This window comes from Stegodyphus dumicola, chromosome 8 (genome assembly GCF_044657685.1).
Source record: "Stegodyphus dumicola isolate Sdum_Otavi_A_Nest chromosome 8, ASM4465768v1".
Lineage (NCBI taxonomy): Eukaryota > Metazoa > Arthropoda > Arachnida > Araneae > Eresidae > Stegodyphus > Stegodyphus dumicola.
The window spans coordinates 68,209,351-68,229,280 of NC_140775.1; the positions used below are offsets into that span (position 1 = coordinate 68,209,351).

A 19,930-nucleotide genomic window follows, 5' to 3' on the forward strand; every position below is an offset into this window, starting at 1 on the left:
AATAGTGCAAAAAAAATTTTTTTTTAATGTATGCATATGTAAAGACATACTTAAATTGTTACCTAATTGTATCTATCTGAAATTAGCATCCAAATCCCTTTAATTAAGTGTTCGGCATCAAATAAGCTTTTACTTATTTTATGTAATTCAATCTCAGGATCATTTTTATTTGAAAGATTGATTAAATTATAAGTGCTTACTAATGGAAATCTTCAAAAAATTTTACTTTGTTATGAAGCAAGAGCTTTTTCAGATCTAAAAATAAACAGTATTACAAATCCTGCAATAAGGGACAGCTAGATTAATCTGCTTCCATTTGACTACAGAGATGCAGAAAAAAAGGAAATTACATATGCTGACTCATTATTATCTTTTGCACAAAGTAATGATACTGTAGTAATTATTAAATAGATTTTTAGTATATTATAGTACAAGTAATTTAGTTTATTATTAAAGTAACCTAATCACAATAAATTTAGAATATATTAATAGAAAAGTAAGTAATTTTTTAGAGGATTTTTAGAGCAAATTGAATTATGTATAAAATTTAATCCTGAGAAAGTACCAATGTGCTGTAACTAATTTTTGAAGAATTTACCAGTTTAGATTTGCAACAGTAGAAAATGTAAAATTATGAAATTTTTGTTTGAAGGAAAGTGAAATTTGTTAATATATGTCATTTATATATATTATGTTGCACCAGAAATAAATTCCTGTAAAATGCAAATGAATATTATATACTATTGTTGTAGATGTTGCTTTTCTTTGTCATATTTTTCTCATTGTAAAAATATCATTGTGTAGGTAATGAACTATTATTGTGATATGGTAAGTACAAATCACATATTAGCTAAGCATAATAATTCATCATATATTGACTTGTTTCACATCATTATCATTCCTATATATAGTACACGGTTATGTAAGATTAATCAGTATTGCTAGTTGCAGTATGACTTTGCCAGCCAGTTAATATTATAATGCTGGTTATAATTGTACCTATATACATTTTTTTTTGGAGAGGGAGCTTAAAAATTGTAATTGCATAACATTAACAAAAATGTAAAATGTCTTACAAATTAGTTATTTTTCCTCTTTGTAGTGATAGTTTTCATGGGCAACAACATATGTTTTTCTATTCGTGTTGCAGTTTGTGAAAATGATAAGCTGTGAGTTTCCTGAAACTGGTATTCTGTAAATAAACATTCATATATCAATATAGAATAATTATATGTTAATTTATAAGGGTGATATTAATCTTTAAATAGTTTAATTTAATTTATAAGTGCATTGTTAATTATTATTGAAAAAAATATTTAGTTATAATTTCATCAGTATTATTGATCATTTTTATCATTTAATAATTATTTAGTTATTGTTTAATTAATATTTATTCATTCAGAATCACAATTCATTTATTATTTAATCTATTTATTGTTTAATATTTTTTATTATTTAATTTTAATTTATGTTTTTATAATTATTTACTTGAATGTATTTATTTATTTCATTGTTTAAGCACTATGTACTTATATCAGGAAATAAAATTTTTAAAAAGTATTACTTTTACAACCTTTTACTTAACTAGTATTTAACATGCATTCAGCCTAAAACTGTGTTTAAAAGTATTAAAACAAGATAAGCTTAAAAATTTCTTTTCTGGGAACTTGTATCAGAAGTTCCACGAGTTCTACAAAATGTGCAGTGTATGCATGAAAGTGAGCTTTGTTAAAATAAATAGATGGTCCACTGCAGGTAACTAATGTTGATGAATTCACTGCCGAAAGGAATGAATACCAAAAATAAATAAATAAAAATAAAATAACTATTTTCTCTGCCAAGTCAGCTTAGAAGTGACAGATTGTGTAAAATAATGTGCTGTAAATACTTAATTCTTTAATGTTGCTTCTGACCCATTTGAAAAAGCAGTTTTATCAGCATGAGTTTCAAAGTGATGAGAATGGTTATATTGTTTTTAGATATTTCATACACAGAAAAATTTTATACGAAGAAAACAAAATCACTTTCTCTGTCTCTCTCTCTTTTTTTTTATATGTATTTTATCCTTTTACATTTATACTGAAATATCTACCTCTTACTGGGATTTTCTTCATATTTTCTTAAACTCCCATAGATATGATTATTATCAAAAATGTCAAAACTATATTAGAAAGATCCAAATTATGCAATGTAAAATATCTATTATGAAGGCTGAATTAATTTTTCAGTTTTGCTTAGATCAGCAAGTATATTAGAAATATTTTTATAATGTATCTATAAGATGAAAAGTTGTATGTTATGTTTAATCCATAATATTTTACTATTGTAAATTAACATAATGATTTTATTTTCAAAAATGTCATCTCTTTATTTTTATAAAATGAATGAACCGAAAATATATGAGTAAAAAATTCATATTTATAAATTTATTGCATTAAGTTACTCATTTTGGTAGAAAATATCAAAGCAGAACTTAAGTTTTACTGCATAGAAGCATTTGAAAGTGCCAAAGAATATTGACAAATCAGTAAACTCGAATCTTTTCATTTTAAATCAGTGCCAAAAAGAGTTTAATTTTGACAGTTATTAATATTTAAGTAACTTGAATCTTTTCATTTTAAATCAGTGCCAAAAAATTTTTATTTTGACAATTATTAATATTTAAGTTGTTGTGCAACTCTTGCATTTATGAACAGAACAACAGTTAGAAATTAAAATAACTCCAATATAAATTTTAGCCTAAACATTCATATTCCTGAATATGCTTAACCAGCATTTAGAGAAAGACTTCAAAGCCTTAAAAGGAGTTTTGCAGCATCTATATTCATTAATTAGCTGTTGTATAATTTACATATTGAATGAAAAAATATTCTTAATGTAAATTAGATTATTCTTAATGTAGAATTTTTTATTCAGCTCTATAATAAGTCATTTTACTTTCTTTTTTTATTACTGAAGTCTGTCTTTAAAAGTTTAGCCCAGTCATTTAAAACCTCATTATATGTATAGAATCTTTATTTAATAAAGCATAATTTAGTCATAAAAAATAGTCTTAATACAAAAGTGCCCCCCTTTCCCAAAACGAAAGTCATCTGTCTACTCTATTACTTTTGTTTGCATATTTGGGTTTTGATTTATGTGTTAAAAATAATGTAATACAGAAATATATTGTAGCCAGTGAAATTACTGTAAACTAAAATTTAATTTTTTAATAATCCATTTATTTAACTATCTACCACAATAAAAAGAAATTTAAGTTTAAAAGGCTTAATTTCAATGTGCCCTTTTTTTTCTTTTGGTCTAACATTTGATTTAGATTTATTCATATTATTTTTTTCTACATTATAAGCACAACTGTGATGAAAATTTACTTGTATGTTTGTAGAAAGTATGTATATATATCAAGAGGGGTTTTCTATAGATTATGCTGTTAATGAATATAAAAAACTTTTAAATAATGTGCTGATCTTTAATCACTGTGTTACATGGTGTTTGCAATTTACATGCTATAACTATGAAGTTTTTTGTTATGAGTATGTTTTATTGAATAGCTGTTTGGTACTTAGAAGCGACTATTTTGCATTTTAATGTAGTATAAATTGCTAAATTAAGATACAATCAAGGTTTATGTGATTTGTAAATAAGTATCTTTTTTAAAAATGTATAATTTTAAGATCCATTTTGACTCTTGCTTAAAATAGAATAGGGAAGTCTCTGAAAATTAGAAATCTTTAGTAAGTTTATATGTTTTTTATGTTTATGTTAAAAGACTAATGTTAAATGTAATTTCCTTAGAGAAGTGTTATTAAAAGAGTTACCCCCAAAATCATATCTGATAATGGGTATGCATCTCAGAAGCACTTTAATATTATGTTTAGATGTACAAGGATCTGTGGAAAAAATTCTTTTATTTCTTTCTGACCTATTTTAATTAATTTAAGCATCAAATTATATTTTTAATCGATACATTCTAGAATAATTCATAATTCAGTTTCTTTTTTTACCATTATGTGACAAAGGATTAATGCACATTTTAAATGACTGATTTCTTTGGCTCCTTTTAATTTTTTTTAAAGGTGTGATTTTTAGTTTTATTTATTTATTATTATTTTAAATTTTGAGAATATAATAATTTCTATGATGAGTTTATTGAGTATGATAGTATATTTTTTGCTTGAAAGTTACACTTTTCAGTTATGAATAATGCATAGCATAACTTAACTTTTCTCATTTAAAATATTTTTCTTTTTATTTAAGATTCATAGATCTTTATGTATTTATATGATTGAAGCAATTGTTCATAACAACCAACTGAAAGTTATTTGATCAAAATAACAACTTTTAGTTATAGGTTTTTCTTAGCAAAATTTTGAAGAATAAATGAGTTATTTCGTTTTTGAAGAATTTATTGCTTTCTAAAAATTGTTTCTGCCAGGATTTGCTAATTAAATCCCAAAGATAAATAAATGTGTGTTAAATATAAAATATGGCCAGTTTTTGAAACATATAAAATATAAATGTGTATCATGTAGAACACTATTACATAGTGTTAAATCATGTATGCATATGATAATATAAATGTTCAAATCTGTTGATAAAACCTCATGCTAAAATTTTGTAATCTCTCATGTAGCAAGTATTAGTATAGGTATTAGCTATGATGTAATGCATCCGTTTAACAAAATAAAAATTTTGAATTCTTTTCTGTCTGCACCTTTCTTCTTTGCCTCTTTCTTTCTTTAACTTTGCAACAACTACAAATTCCTCTTAAGCTGAAACTAATCTATTAATCATTCTGTAATGCCTATAATAAAAATTTGGTTCTAAAACCTGTTTGCCCTTTGCATGTCATTTAATGAGGTATTTTAAAAATATCACTTTTACATTTAATACTTGCTGCATGAGAGCATAAGTTCATTATATTCTATAATTTTTCATATTTGTTCCAAGTTTATTTATTTCTAAAAGTATCATTTTAGAACCAAATTTTTTTAGATATTTTATATTTTTTGGAGCATACAATGGGTATAATATTTTAAGCTTACATGCTAAAACTATATTTATAAACAAACATGAAGGTAGGAGCTTTTGCAGATGACTCATCTGCTTTGTCGCTTGGAACCAGAATGGATGGGTTGATTCAGTTCTGGCTGGCAAACCAGATGGGTTCTGAAAAGTCTTCTGCTTTTGTGTTTGTTTGTAAACATTGGTTTCAGGAATTTGAAATATTTTATCTTTTGTTAACTTGATTTCAACTATGTGCGCCAATTTATTTTTCAACATAATATGAGTATAATCCTTTTAAATTATAAGTGGGAAATTTCATTTAATCTCTAATATTTGTGTTTGAATATATTTATTTATTTTACATATTTTTGGTCTTATGACAACTGAAAAGAAGAAAATATTTAGTTTATTCGTAAAAAGTTTATTTTATCTTATTTGCTTTTATAAATTTTAAGTTGCTTTCTAAGTACATGTCTTAAACAATGGCTTGCTTGCTAAGCTTCTTATTATGCTCGGCTGTAAAAATCTTTATGACTGTTTTCCATATTTATATGCACAAGTACATTTCAACATATATGCAAGACACTAATCATATGTTCTGACACATTATTTTAATTGTACTGTAGTCAAATCTGTTTAGTTCTGTGACCATCATTTTGTTGCTTCTGATAATTTTTTTCTTGAGACAGTTTTATTGTTTTCGTACCACTTTCATGCCTTTTCACAGTGACACTCCATTGCAGGAGTTCAACAAGTACTAGTTTGCAAAATGAATGCATTAGTTAATGATAATTTGTTCCAGAAAATCTCCTTTAATTAAGTCATTATTTTTCATTTTCTTAGCTTTTTCTCTACCTGTTTATTCAGTTTCCAATACAGAGAACAGTTGGGATTTATTTTCAAAATATTATTTAGATAATCAAAATATAAAAAGTAAACACAGGAGGATACTATTTCAGAGAAGTGTGGGGAGAAATTGGAGAGGGATGTGTCTAAAGCGGTGAAAGTAATGACTGGTGTTGTTTGAGTAAAACATATTTTTTTAAATTCTGTGTCCCCTATTTTCATTTACTTTTTGTAATAGGTTAAAGGAATAAAGAAAGATACAACAGATGTCTCAAACCCATTTATCTTTTTTGAATTATTTTTTTGATGAATTGCTCGTACTTCATATTGTTACTGAAACTAACCGTTTTGTAGACGGGTATATGAACCAACGCTTTGCAAATGAAAAATGAAGAACAAAATCGTGGCATTCAATCAGTTCAGAAGAAACATATGTTTTTTTAGGCATACTGATTTCACAAGGTATAACACTGAAACCTGATATTACACTTTACTGGTCTAAAAAGGAATTGATCGAAACTCCATTTTAGAGATCTTTTTTGTTATAGAAACATCATTTTTATTATACTTTTACTCAAAACATTAAATTTTGGGCATTCATTTTTTTCTTTTATTCTTTATTTTGTGAAAATAAACAGTTTTTAGACAGTAAAACTTGCACGTATTTCTCCCCTAATACATCACATAACTATGCGAGCCTGTGTGAAAAACCATGGCACTGGGAAATGAATCTTGTAAGTTTTCCACGGCAATTAAGAGTTCACCACGGCAAGTTCACCAGAGTTAATAAACTCAAATATGTATTCAAACTCGAGGAATTCTAATTCAAACTTATTTTCTGTGAGAAAGGTTCAAAAATTATTCTGAGCGTTGCTATAGTTTACAGAATGATTCTGGGCATTAAATTGTTATCCTCTTAAATTATATCTAGATTGCACTTATGAAGAGCTGCTGCTTGAGACTTGATTGATTATTATGCTAATTTTGAGCAGTGCTTTTTATGCCGTTAGTGAAATATGAATGACTTTGTCTTTTCTCTTTTTCCAGTTACTTTTTTTATAGCTTCAAAAATTTGGGCAGTAACGATTTATTTTCAAATGAAATTGCTTTATAGATCTAAGGCACTCTAGTAATTTTCTTTACATTTTTAAGGTAACAAAATATAGTATGTCAAACAGAGGCCAAAATATTTTATTGAATAAGAATCCATCCAGGAGTTTGGAAGTATTATGGTTCTTAACAAATATAAAAACATTCTAAAGATTAATGCAAGGTTTTATAGGAATTTATATTCATTGAGGAAATTGTTTTAATATTTTTTATTTTGGATCACATGCTCTGCCACGTATAATCTACACTCATGATCACTGAATTTTGTAGATGAACTTGAATGCAAATAATGGCAAAATATTGGTCAATAAACAATATTTGTTTGTAAGGCAATATGATGCCAAATAATAACTTATCGTTATTCACTAGATTAATTTTATACATTAATTCATAAACAGCATAAAATGTTTGACAGCAACATTTTCTTAAAATGAGATAAAAGGTTGGGATTTTCTGACTCAATTTCCAAGCTTCTTACTTTTCCTTTCAGGCTGTTTAATTTTTCATTTTCTTTAGACAGGATGGGAACCAAATTCTTATAACAGAATAATACAGTATAACTTGCTATTAAATAATATATATGTACCATAAATTATTTATTAACCATAATTCACCCTCCCTCCAGGTACTTTATGTTTTATTCAAAGTATTGTTCTTTGCTAGTCACTGCCTTTTCCCATCTTTCTGGTAGCATATGGATACCATGCTGGGAGAATGCTTCATCTTGTGCAACTATCCATGATTTGACCCAATTTTTGGTGTCTTTATATGATGTGAAGTGCTGCTCAGACAGGCTATGTTTCAGCAATCAAAATAAGAAGTAATCAGAAGGAGCAATATCTGGTGAATAATCAGTGGGTGAGGTAAAACTTCTCATTTGAGTGTTTCCATGTATGTTTTGACTGGCACTGCAATGTGTGGATGACCATTTTCACGCAGGAGAATAATTCTGTTATGTCTTTAGTAGTAGTGAGCGCATTTTTCTTGGAGTGCTCAACTCAGCCTCATCAATTTTGTTCATTAGAGAGCTCGAGTAATGGTTTGAGCAACTCATAATACTTGATACCACCATGTACATAACATGATTTTGTCTCCATGAATATTCAGCTTGGCTGTTTATGTTAAAGCATGGCAAAGTAGTCCCCAAGATTTCTTCTTTCTTGGGTTGTCATAGCGGATACATTTCTCTCACCAGTGACTATGTGATGCAAAAAAAAACCTTTCTTTTATGCCTGGCAAGCAAGATTTCACATGTAAAAAATTGATGTTAAATGTTTCTCGGCTTCAGTTCATATGGAACCCAATTTCCTTGCTTTTGAGTCATTCCCAATGATTTTAAATGATATTAAATTGCTTGTTGAGTCATTGCTAATGTAAGTGCAAGATTTACTTGCATTTGGTACGAATCTTCATCCAATAGTGTTTCTGATTCCGCATCTTCATCTTCATACACTTTCGGTCTTCTGCTGTGTTCTTTGTCTTTGATGTTAAATTCACCATTCTTAAACTTTTCAAATTACTCACGATAACTTTTCTCACTTAAGGTAGCCTCACCATATACTTCTACAAGCAATTAATTAATCTGTGCTTCAGCTGCAGATTTATTGAAATTAAAGAAGTAAATCAAAAGTTCCCACAAATGACGTTTATTCAGCTCAGAACTCAACATTTTTTGCACAAAACAAAAATTTATGATGTTGATACAAAATCGCTAATAATATTTCGCGGTTATGTTGTTAGCAGATTTTCAGCCTTATGATATGACGTTTTGCATCAGACAGTTTTAATACAACTAATTAGTGGCACCATCTTTTGTCAAATGGCAAAGACTTATTTGTACATTGGATAGTATTCAGTGTCAAGAAGAGTAGGATGTATTTTTGTAGTTTATTTTAGATTAATAATATATCTTTTTTAAATAAATCATTCAATTTCATCATAAATCAGAAATTTATTATAAAAACAGCTGAAGTTATCATCACTGTTAATTGAGGAATCACTGTATTAAAAGTAAATAGTGTCCACTGTATCACTGTATTAAAATACAGGGTTTCTATATCATATTGCATATGAAATGTATGCTCACATCTAGATCAGTAAAAGACAGTAACAAATATCTAATTTGCAATTAAATTAATTTTCAAGTAATATAAGAAAAATGGCATATTATTGTTAGAAAATGGTGAAGGCAATTAGCAATTAGTCTTAAGGTAATGGTTATGTTTCATAATTCATCAAGTCACCTAAATTTTACATCTTTGAGATGAAAAGTGGAAAAATTAAATTTAACTATGAGAATTGGAAATCTTGCTCTTTTGCCAATGGATTCTTTGAATGATCTATGAAGTACTAATAGAATGCATATAGGTGATATTCTGTAAAAAATAGATAAATAGGGCACTGGAGTTAGGTAATAAATTTTACAAAAGCAAGTTTTGAAATGTTTTTTATTGTTCTTTATTTGGAGTTATGCTAACATGCCATATATATTCATGCTCTGCTTGAAAAATTTGTCTTTTATGGTGATGATTAAAGCTTCACTTTCCAGAGAGATTAATGACTGATAAAACATTTTCCTAGTGGGAAGTAATCCAGAAGAAAATAATAATCTGTTAATGAAATATCTACAGAATAAGAGAGATAAGGCACATATTTCCTTAAGTTGTAAGATCTGTCTCTCTTATTCCACATGAATTAAATTAGGTCCTATAATGAACTGGCGAATTTCCTCATAGGCATAAATAAAATTACCAGCACAGAAGGAGGATGAAAGTAACCCTTTATTTAATTAAAATAATTAACAGAAAGGCATGATCTTTGTGCTTTACAATGGGACCATCAACTTACAATGACACTGAAATGTAGAGTAATTCAAGTTAAAATCTAAAATAAAGTAGTGCTGGATTAACACATTAAATTACACCTAACAGGCGTGATAATAATCCGGAATGGCCAAGAAGCTTACTGGCGTAACAGTAAAATAGCAACGAAACATGCACTGACTAGCAAAAACATGCTCTAAATAAACTCGGAGATTCACCCGTTTAAATACTCACTTCACCTTGACTTTACATCTTGGCGAGAAAATGTGAGGGAAAGTTGAGAAGTTCAGTAAAGATATCAAACTTAAAATAAATTTGTTATGCAAAATAAGGGAAAACCTACAAAGTAATGTATGTGCTGTGTTATTTTCAATGCAGTATGGAGTTTGCATTGAAATAATGCTTTTTAATAACAACATAACATATATTGCTGTAATATAAATTGGTACTGCAACACTTGGTATTGACCAATACTAGCTACCTACTAACACTTTTTGGGCATGAATTTCCTGCTTATGTAAACAACACTGATTTTTTTGTCATGGTCTGATTCCTTCTAGGAGGAATTGATAGTGGATGATGCCACAAAATAAGAATAAATTGTGATTGATGTCAAGAGCATTCATTATATAATGAGCACTGCAGTTTTGAAATATGGAGATGGTTTCACAGTATATCTTCGAGTCTCCTACATTGAGATCAAATTCTGCAGTTTCCTTCTAAGTTCCATTCTTCATCAGTAGTCAGAAAAGTTGGGTGGGGGAAACTATTATTTATTTTTGATCAGGAGAGACAAGCATACTTCATATTGTTTTGTTTTGTTCGAGTGAGTTTATGAAATTCTCATATATCAGTTAATAATACTGCTGAGTTGTACAAAACCATTGAATAGTAGTTATTTATAATTTTCTGTACCATTTAGTATCAGTTTTATTCAGCTAAATCCTTTAACTGACATGATCAATAAAGGAAAGATGGCCATCAGAGGCATATCGCCTGAATTAAACTTTGTGACCAATGCTAAGTAATTTGTGTATAGCACTTCCTCTGTCAGATGCTTTTTAAAATATTTTTTGCTTCTATCTATGCACTTGTTAATTTAAACTGATGAAGGAAAATAATCATAAGTGTATTTGTTTCTTAGGCAGACTTTATATCAGCAGGTTTCGTCATGCCTGTATGCTGGAGCCAAAAGCTTATGTTATTATATTATCAGTGTATATATATGTCTTGTATTGTCAGAAACATGATTTGAATTTGCCTTGCTGTTGGATATCACACATACAAGGTGTTTATTAATGAATGTTGTAGTTTTAAAAATTAATAATAAGTTTCTCATGAGCTACCTACTGTTTGTTTACTGTGCAGCTGCAGAGTAAATTTCCATGATGGCAACGGAACAGAAAAATGCTTTCTTTATGCTCCTTTATGCTCCATTTTGAGATGTCCAGATCTGTGGTTTGAATGCAGCGCAAGTTTCATGCATGTTTCCTATGTGATGTCTCATGAGAAAGTGCACACCCTGTTTTTCTTCAAACAAGAAACTGCGATTGGCAACTCATTTCTAGACATGCTGGAAACCTGGTTGTTAGCCTAGCTGAACCCTGTTATGATGATTACATTTTGCAATTGGACAGTGCCCTGCCGCAATTTCAAGGCCAGGGGATGTGCTGCAGCAGCAGACAACAAACTTCTTCCCTGGCCACCGTGTTCACCAGATTTAACTCCATGCAATTTCTTTCTTTGGAGGTTTGGTAAAGACTGAGCTTATGAACCACCAGTGCCCATGTCAGTTGAGGAAGTTTAGGCTCGGGTAAAGCCTGCACTAGCAGACATGCTATGCCGAGTATGATAAGAATTTATTACCATTGTAGATGTGTGTTGTGTGACTAAGTGTGCACATATTGAAGGACTCCGATTAATGCATCAAAAACTTGGATAGCTTCCACTACTTATTCCATGAGGTTTGCCCATATAAAATGATATATAGATTTATTATAAGTTTTTAAAACTGCACCATTCCTTTATAAACACTATGTATAACAAATATTACAGAGCTTTAAAAATCCTGCATAGAGTGCAATAATTAATTTTAAATAAAAGCAAAGTAATTTCGATGATAATAAATAAATTACTTTATTAATGTAAGTATTCAAAAATAATAATAGGCGATGTAGTAGTAAATGAAATTCATTACAGTCTTTTTTCTGTCTTTTAACCACTTGCACTACAACTTAACTTCACGGTTGCAGTGCCGTGTGCTACAATATAACAAGCGGTAAAGTGTCTTATTTACGCCACTCCGCGTCTGCGAGTGCAATCCAGAGCTGTAACTCGAGAAATAAACAATCTCATTGTTAGCCAATGTGTGCACGATGTTATTTTCATTTTTGCAATAAATGCCTATCGACATGGTGTTCATGTCACTTGCGGTTTGAGACAAAAGCATCTCGCCGTGCATGACACGTCTTTTTAGCGCAAGTGGTTAAATGTTTTTTCAGAACAGCTGTCTATTCATGGATACTAATCACCTTTTTCAGAGGTGTAAAAATTTTTTCCAACCTTCAAGTATTTGCAATTCATGGCTTTTATATTTATTTTTAAACATACAATGTGAGGAGTTTTTTTTTTTTTTTTTTTTTTTTTTACAAGCCCACCAGTGTTTAAGTAGCTAAGCTGTAGAGCGTACACAATTAATTTATCCTGGTTACTGTTTCTGATGACTGAAAAGGCTAGCTACCTAGGAGTATTATGGCTTTCTTCATATATAATATGAATATTAGTTTATGTACCCTGAAAAGTGTCTCGTATGAAAACATTTCTCATCTTAAACAGCTAAACTTCATGTGCTTTATTTCAGTGTACGAGTTCAAATCCTATAGTTATGCACAGTCTAGACTATAACAATTATTAATGTAGATTTATTTGTTATTTTTGCTTGTTTTATTTTATGTAATTAATTTTTTTTACTAATTCTTGTATTAGTAAAAAATTTAGCTGCGTAAAATATGTTCAAGTTTTTACTAACTCTTTTCACTTTTATTAATTCTTGTTTGAAAATAACAGTTAATCTGAAGCTAATTACAGTCTCTGTGTCTGGTGTTATTTTGGCAGGATTATTTATAAAACCAAATGTACCAAAAATGTTCTTTTTTATTTTGAAGTTCAGAGAATTTATTATTTCAGATAGAAGCACCTTTATTGTTATTTTGGTATTGATAAGAAAGATAAACAAAATATTGATACCAGCCTAAATAATGTTCTTCAATGATAATAAAATCATGTACATTTTTTACTTTGGATTAGGTGTAAGTTTACAGTACTTTAATGTAATATGTTTACAATGACGTTCTATAAACTTACTTCACTCGTCTTTTTATTTATCTTTTTGATGATAATTTCGTGTGCATATCTAAGGTGACAAGAGTCATAGAAAAGTATACATATGTATAAATTGAAAGTAATTCCATAAGCTTCAGGACAGAGGTCCTGGCACTACACTAATTACATATACTTTTCTTGAAGACATATTTGGAATGGGAAAGAAGTCTTCAGATACATAGTCACAAAATTCAGTCTCCAACTGAAAATGCTAATATTTGAGATATTTCTTCAGGGGGCAAATAAATAAATGGATTGCTGGGTGGCATGTCCAGATTATTAAAAAAAAAGCTGTAGTATTTCCCATTGAAATTTCATTAGAAGATCTTCTGTTTTACCTACAACATGCAGCTGATCATTAACGTACCATAACATAATATTTTAAGTCACCATGCCATTATTTTATATTTGATGATAGTACAGAATCATTGCAATGTTTGACAATCCTTTTTGATGGAGAATTGTCTGTTTAATAGATGAATACAGCTGACAACAAAAACCTTCCAATATGTAAGGCAATTCAAAATTTATTGTGATCTAAGATATTGGATACCTTTGCAGATTTCTTTTTTCTTTTTCTTTTTGTTTCCAGTTCAAAGAAAAAGTATATAATTTCATTACCTATCACTAACCATTTAAAAAAAAAAGCAATTTTGGTACTGCGTGAAATGTCTTCAAAAATGTCTTGTGTATCTATCTACAACTATGGCAGTCCTCTTCCAGAAAACATATGTTTACCATACGATCTGCCTTTGATATTGATTCACTTGTTCCAGAATTTTGAATGTAACCATTGCATTTTATTGGCTGAGTTTCGCATTGTCCAAAAAACTTTCATGACTTTGAAGGAAGCATGCATTCCATGTATGGAGAGTTTTCATGAAACAGAAATTTCCTCCTATAAATGTCAATTTATTTGTTGCCTTCACCCAAATAAAAATCTATGCATGCTGTTCGTATACCAAAGAATTTTTGTGATTAAAATGCCATTTTCAGGCAATATGTTAATGAAATATATATGTTATTTGACTTAAACCAAACCTCTGCTATACATCACATTGTTGTATAAAGTCATTTCTCAATTTTCATGTCATGAACTTACTTTTTTCTGATATCTGATAAGATGAAGTGGGCTATTCAAAATTCTGTCATGTAATATTTGTTAAGATCAGTGATGTAATGAGAGGGTACAAAGGGATCTATCACACTGTGGAGCGCCACTCACAGAGGAGCACCAAATAGTCCCCAAGACAAACAGGATTTTCTGGAAAATTTCAGTTTTATTTTTAGCGATTTCTGAAAAATAAATTTTAAATTAATGATTATTGTAATATAATTAATTGTTTCCTTTCTTTATTTGGCTGATAAAATATGTTATAAATAATGTTTGCAGTAGATCAATCAAATATCTCCATATGCACAATGTTCTTTCTTTCTGAACACTTTGTTTTTCTAAAATCATGAAATATTTTTTTTTAAAACAAAATGCACAAACATCTCATGTTTGTTATTTTAAAACGATAATAAACAGTGCAATATAGTCTTTTATTATAAGGATTTTGATCTTGATCTATTGTTAATTTGGCCACTAAACTATACGAATCAACTAATAAGTGATATCAAAAGAAATAAATATTATGGACTTTTATTTGATTCAACTCCTGATATCACTCATTGAGAACAAATTTTGCAAGTCTTTAGATTTTTAGATATTGATTTTACCAGCAAGAAAGTTTCTATCAAAGATTTTTATATATATATATATATATTTATTAAAGTACGTGCTAAAAATGCAGTCTCAAGATACAATTTTAGAAAAATTAAACTCTGATTAGATTTCATTAACAGGCTGTAGACGACAATGTTATAATGGTGTTGTCAGGATGTCAGGTCACATGTCTGGTGTTCAATAAAATTTATGGGAAAAAGTAAGGAAGCATTTAAACTGTGATGACCACTCATTAAATTTAGTAAGAATTACTGCAGCTAAGCAAGATCCAGTTGTTGTAAAATTTCTGAATAACTGAAAACATAATATCTCTTTTTCTCACATTCAACATTACATTGGGAATTAAAAAAATGCTTTAAAGAAAACTGGAGGACAGTTCTACCACAAGTGTCACCAAAAGTGAAGCTACAATTTTATTGCAAAATACTCTGAATTTCATAACTTAAGCACATTTCTGGCATGAATTCTTAAGGAGAACTGATCATGTGCAGCTTAGATTACCAGATCCTAAAATGAATTTTAGAGAAGCCTTGCATGGTCTTGAATCATTAGCAACTGGAAGAAATTCAAGACGAGATCTGTAAAGAGGAAATAGAAAAGGCTAAGTCTCTTTGGGAAAAAATGGCTACAGTTACAACAATCCATGTTAGAAGACGCTGAAAAAGGCCCAGAGAATTGGCTAGAGATGTTGGCCTTTCCACAGTAAATGAAATTTCTCCCATTATGAAAAGCGTTCCTGATCGTCTGCTGCAGGAAATAAATACACAATTTACAGGACTAAGTGATCTTAATTCGAAATTTGGGTATTTACTGGACATTGAAAAATTATTGGACAAAGAAATTGTTGACAATGATCTTGAAAAGAATTGTAAAAATTTGGGTGAATTTTATAATACAGATTTTAATGGACAGAACTCTATGTCAAAATATGTGACTGCAAGATATTACTCTGCAGTAGAAAAGAACTTAACTCAAAACTGCATTAGAGCTTTGTACCATTATAATCTGGTATAGAGAAAGTGATTTTTCAAACCTAAGAGTTGCTCTTCAAATACTCCTTACTATTTCAGTATCAATTGCTAGCTGTGAATGTTCGTTCAGCAAATTAAAATCAATTTTGGCATACCTACAATAAGCTATGGAACAAGATTGCCTAGCATTTTTAAATGTGGAAAGAGGAAAATGGGAAACGATCGACTTTGATGAAGTAATTGATGTAAATGATAAATTTTCTTCATCAAAAGAATGCATGCATAGTAATTAATTGTATTAATGTATTATAATATCATATTAATATTAATAAATATATCTACTTATGTATAATAACTTTTTCATTATTTAAAAGCTGCGTGTTTTTAAAAACAATTATTTTAATATGTAAAATAAATAAGATTTTTTTAACTAATTTTAGATGAGCATATTTTTTTTTTTTTTTTTCTCACTGACACATTTCTGAATCCAATCCTAGTCTTGATTTTTTAATTAGATTTTTTGTCTCAAATTTAAAGCCTAACCCAAGTCTGTTATCCCGAAAACTGTATACCATTTATTCGGAAAAACTTTATAGCATTTTGTAGAAATGTAATTAGGTATTGACTATTTATAATATATTACAGAGTATTTTAAGGCAGGTACTGCATTTTGTTATTATTTGTATTATGTTCTTATTACGAGTATAGTCTACATGTTAGTATGAGTTTCTTATGGGGTGCGGAAAAGGTGCATTTATGTGTGTACCAGGCGCCAGTTATGCTCACTGTACGAGTATTACTGGTTAAGATGGAATAAAAATGATTGGCTGTTTTCATGTTCTCAGGGGGGGGGGAAGATCACATTGCAAATCAAAACCAAATCATATTAATGGTTTTGAGTTGTTAGACTATTCTTCTCCATCCTATGAAAAATTCTGCTTTTTTGTGAGTTTTATCTATGGAGGTTTACTTTTTAACATTATTTTTGGCTGTTTATGAATACTTGTGTATATACTACTATTTTATTTTGTATGGAAGTTATCTAATTGTTGTTAGTTTTATCCTTTATTTTTTTTTCCTAGATTTCTAGTTTTTTTAGTCATTTATTGTTCAAGACCATCACAAATAACTTTAATCAACTTCCTATTTTTTTTAATTCCTTACCATTTGAGGAAAGATTTTTATTTAATTATTCTTTTATGTATGGTGCAATAAGTATGTAAAATAATATTAATCTTTTTCAGTTAAAATCCTCCCTTAATAAAAATAAACTTCCATCTCTACAAAAAATATTAAATAATTTTCCCAATAAATTCCTATTTATGAAAAATATGCAGTGAACAAATGTTTGAATAAATTAAAGGAATTATTGATCTACCAAAAAAAGTAATAGAGTTTGAGCACTGATGAAATAAGACAGTTTTGAATTCTAATTGAATAATAATGTGTTTACAGCTATAACCTCCCCACAATAAATATTATTTATTTTCCCTTATAATCTTATGAAAAATATGCGGTGAACACAAATTTGGGTAATTTAAACGAATTATTTGTCTACCGTACAAAATATAATAGTTTAAGCCTTAATTGAATAAGACAGTTTGATTTTTAACTCAATAATAATGTGTTTACAGCTAGGATATTTTTTCCGTTTCATGTAACATATTTGTTTTTTGCTAATGTTGCTTCTTTCTGATATGTGTACAATATGTTTCTGTTTCAGGCTCAACCTATTGCTCCAGAACTCGTTGCTAAGCTTCTTGGCAATCGCGTAGCGGTGAGTCCTATTGTAACAGTAGAACCCAGAAGAAGAAAATTCCATAAACCTATAACTTTAACAATCCCTGTTCCTCAGGCAGCTACAAAAGGAATGATTAATCAGTATAGTGGTGATGCCCCAACATTAAGGTTATTGTGCAGCATAACAGGTAGTACCAAGTCAGGTTTGTCTCGCTTTCTGTCTTCTTTTGCCTACCTTCTCATCTTTTCCTTTTCCAAGCTAACTGAGTTAATAGAGAGCTGTAGTTAATAAAATTTTACTGCTTAAAAAGTAGAAGCCTGTATTGTTATTTTTATTATTTATGTATGCTTTTCATATTTTTTATTGATTCAGTTTTCAGTATTAGCTGTTGTTTTGTATTTTTTTTCCTAAATATTTCATGCTGTTTTGTCTGTTTTTCTATGCTTTTCAGCTTATTTGTGGGCATTTTATATTAGTAGTTTATTTTTTATATTACTATTTGTTATTTGTATATTTTAATTTATTATTCATATTTTAATGTTTTAAGATTTTGTCAGTTCTTTGTCAATCTTCAAATTAATCCTTTTTCAAGTCAAATAAAAATAACCTTTTTATTTGACTTGAAAAAGGATTAATTTGAAGGAATTTTTTACATTTTTATTTTTCAGTTTTCATGGTATAGAATATTTTTCTCAAAATGATTTTATGAACTAACATACAGGCTTCAGCAGTACTTAAAAGTAATTGTGAATGCTTTTTAATTTATCATAGGAGAAACAGTCAAATTACTATTATAGGTGTGTCTATTATTTATAAACTTTAAAATATACTAAAATGTGTTCTTGATATTATATGCAGCAATGTTTTTGACTTGTCTGTAAGCTTTCTCACTAGAGTTTTAAATTGAAAAAGTTGTTACTTTATTTATGTTGTGTCCAAAAGCAGTATGTCAGATAAAAGTATACATGCACATTTATACTTTATGCATTCATAGATACATATATGTTATTTTCCAAGAACACCATATAGGAAATTAATGAGAAATGCATGATTTAATTTTAACAGTTGATGGGGATTTAAGACAATGTGCCAAAAGGTCATAAAAAGTTACATAAAATCATCGAAAAAAGGAGGAGAGTGCAACTTACAATAACAATATTCTTTAAGCAGGAGTTTTTTTTTTTTTTCCTTTAACACGCTGAGCGTGGCGCTGGTCCCTGGGGACCGGCAGTGAACTTTCCGTGGGGACTGGCAGTGGAATTTTCATTTGGCTGGCATCGGCCTGTGGGACCGACAGTATTAAATTTAAAAAATACATATAGTCTGAATGAAATGTGATCAAATTTAATTTTAATGAAATGTATTGAAACATTCTAAGCAAAAATACGGCTTAGCTTGCTGCCGGCTGAACAGAAAGGACAGCAAATTCGGCGCTGCGCTCAACGTGTTAAACAACAGCAAAAATTCACTAATAAATGGAAATTACATGCATCAGTTTTTCCAATGTATAGAAATCAAGCCAACAGGAAAAGGTGTCTGGATGTACTGTTTATTTGAGCTTTCATTTTGATTCTATTGGCAAACTGACATAAAAAACCAGCCTTTTCTAGACTAGCCTATTTTATGTAAATAGTTAATTGGCAATAACTGTTTTGCAAAAATTTTGAACTGATAAACATCTAAAAAAGGGAAAAGGCTCTCTTACATATTCTGGGCTACTTAAACTTGAAAAAACATTTACGTATGTATCATGTATTACTCAAAAATGAGTAGCTGTAGAACGTTGAAATTTTGTATATGAGACTGCTATAACATCTAACTACCTTTGTCGATTGCAACTTTGTCGATGCAATCGACCACTCCAAACGTATATAAATATAATGCATACTGAATTGCCATTCTGTTATTTGGCTTGATGAGCTAATTTTTTTATTTTTATATGTTGGTAAATTTTACATTTTTTGCTTTAAAAGTGATTGAATTATATTGTTCTTATGTTCCGGTTAAGGTTTTTATGCCCTTAATTAATTTGCATGCAGTAGTTTTAGAATTATCAACAACTTAAAAGTTTAAGTGACGCTATGGCGAACAAAGCCACGTTTGAAATTTGTAGTAGAATAATTGAAGTCAGTATTAAGTCAGTTGATGCACCAATTTCAGTGTCTTTTAGCGTAGTGGAACCAAAAGTTAACCTTCAATTTTGAGCACAGAAAATTTGCTTATTAGCCAAATTGCTTGTTTTTATGTAGAAACTCTTATTTTAATTGTAAAAAAAAATATTTGTTTTTTTATAGCTGTTTTTAAATGTATTTGGTTATTTTAT

General features: G+C 29.0%; 1 protein-coding gene across 20 annotated transcripts in view; it reads left to right on the plus strand.

Moving 5' to 3' along the window:
• LOC118191434 (uncharacterized) overlaps window positions 1-19,930 on the plus strand; it is a 587,182-nt gene that overhangs the window by 431,888 nt on the left and 135,364 nt on the right. For 16 of the 20 annotated variants that reach the window (XM_085821953.1, XM_085821952.1, XM_085821944.1 and 13 more), the window contains one exon: window positions 17,590-17,809. In XM_085821953.1, coding sequence (XP_085678079.1) covers window positions 17,590-17,809 — 220 coding nt within the window. The remainder of the gene's footprint in view (window positions 1-17,589; window positions 17,810-19,930) is intronic. The other 4 variants (XM_085821935.1, XM_085821939.1, XM_085821943.1 and 1 more) reach the window with 1 other exon arrangement.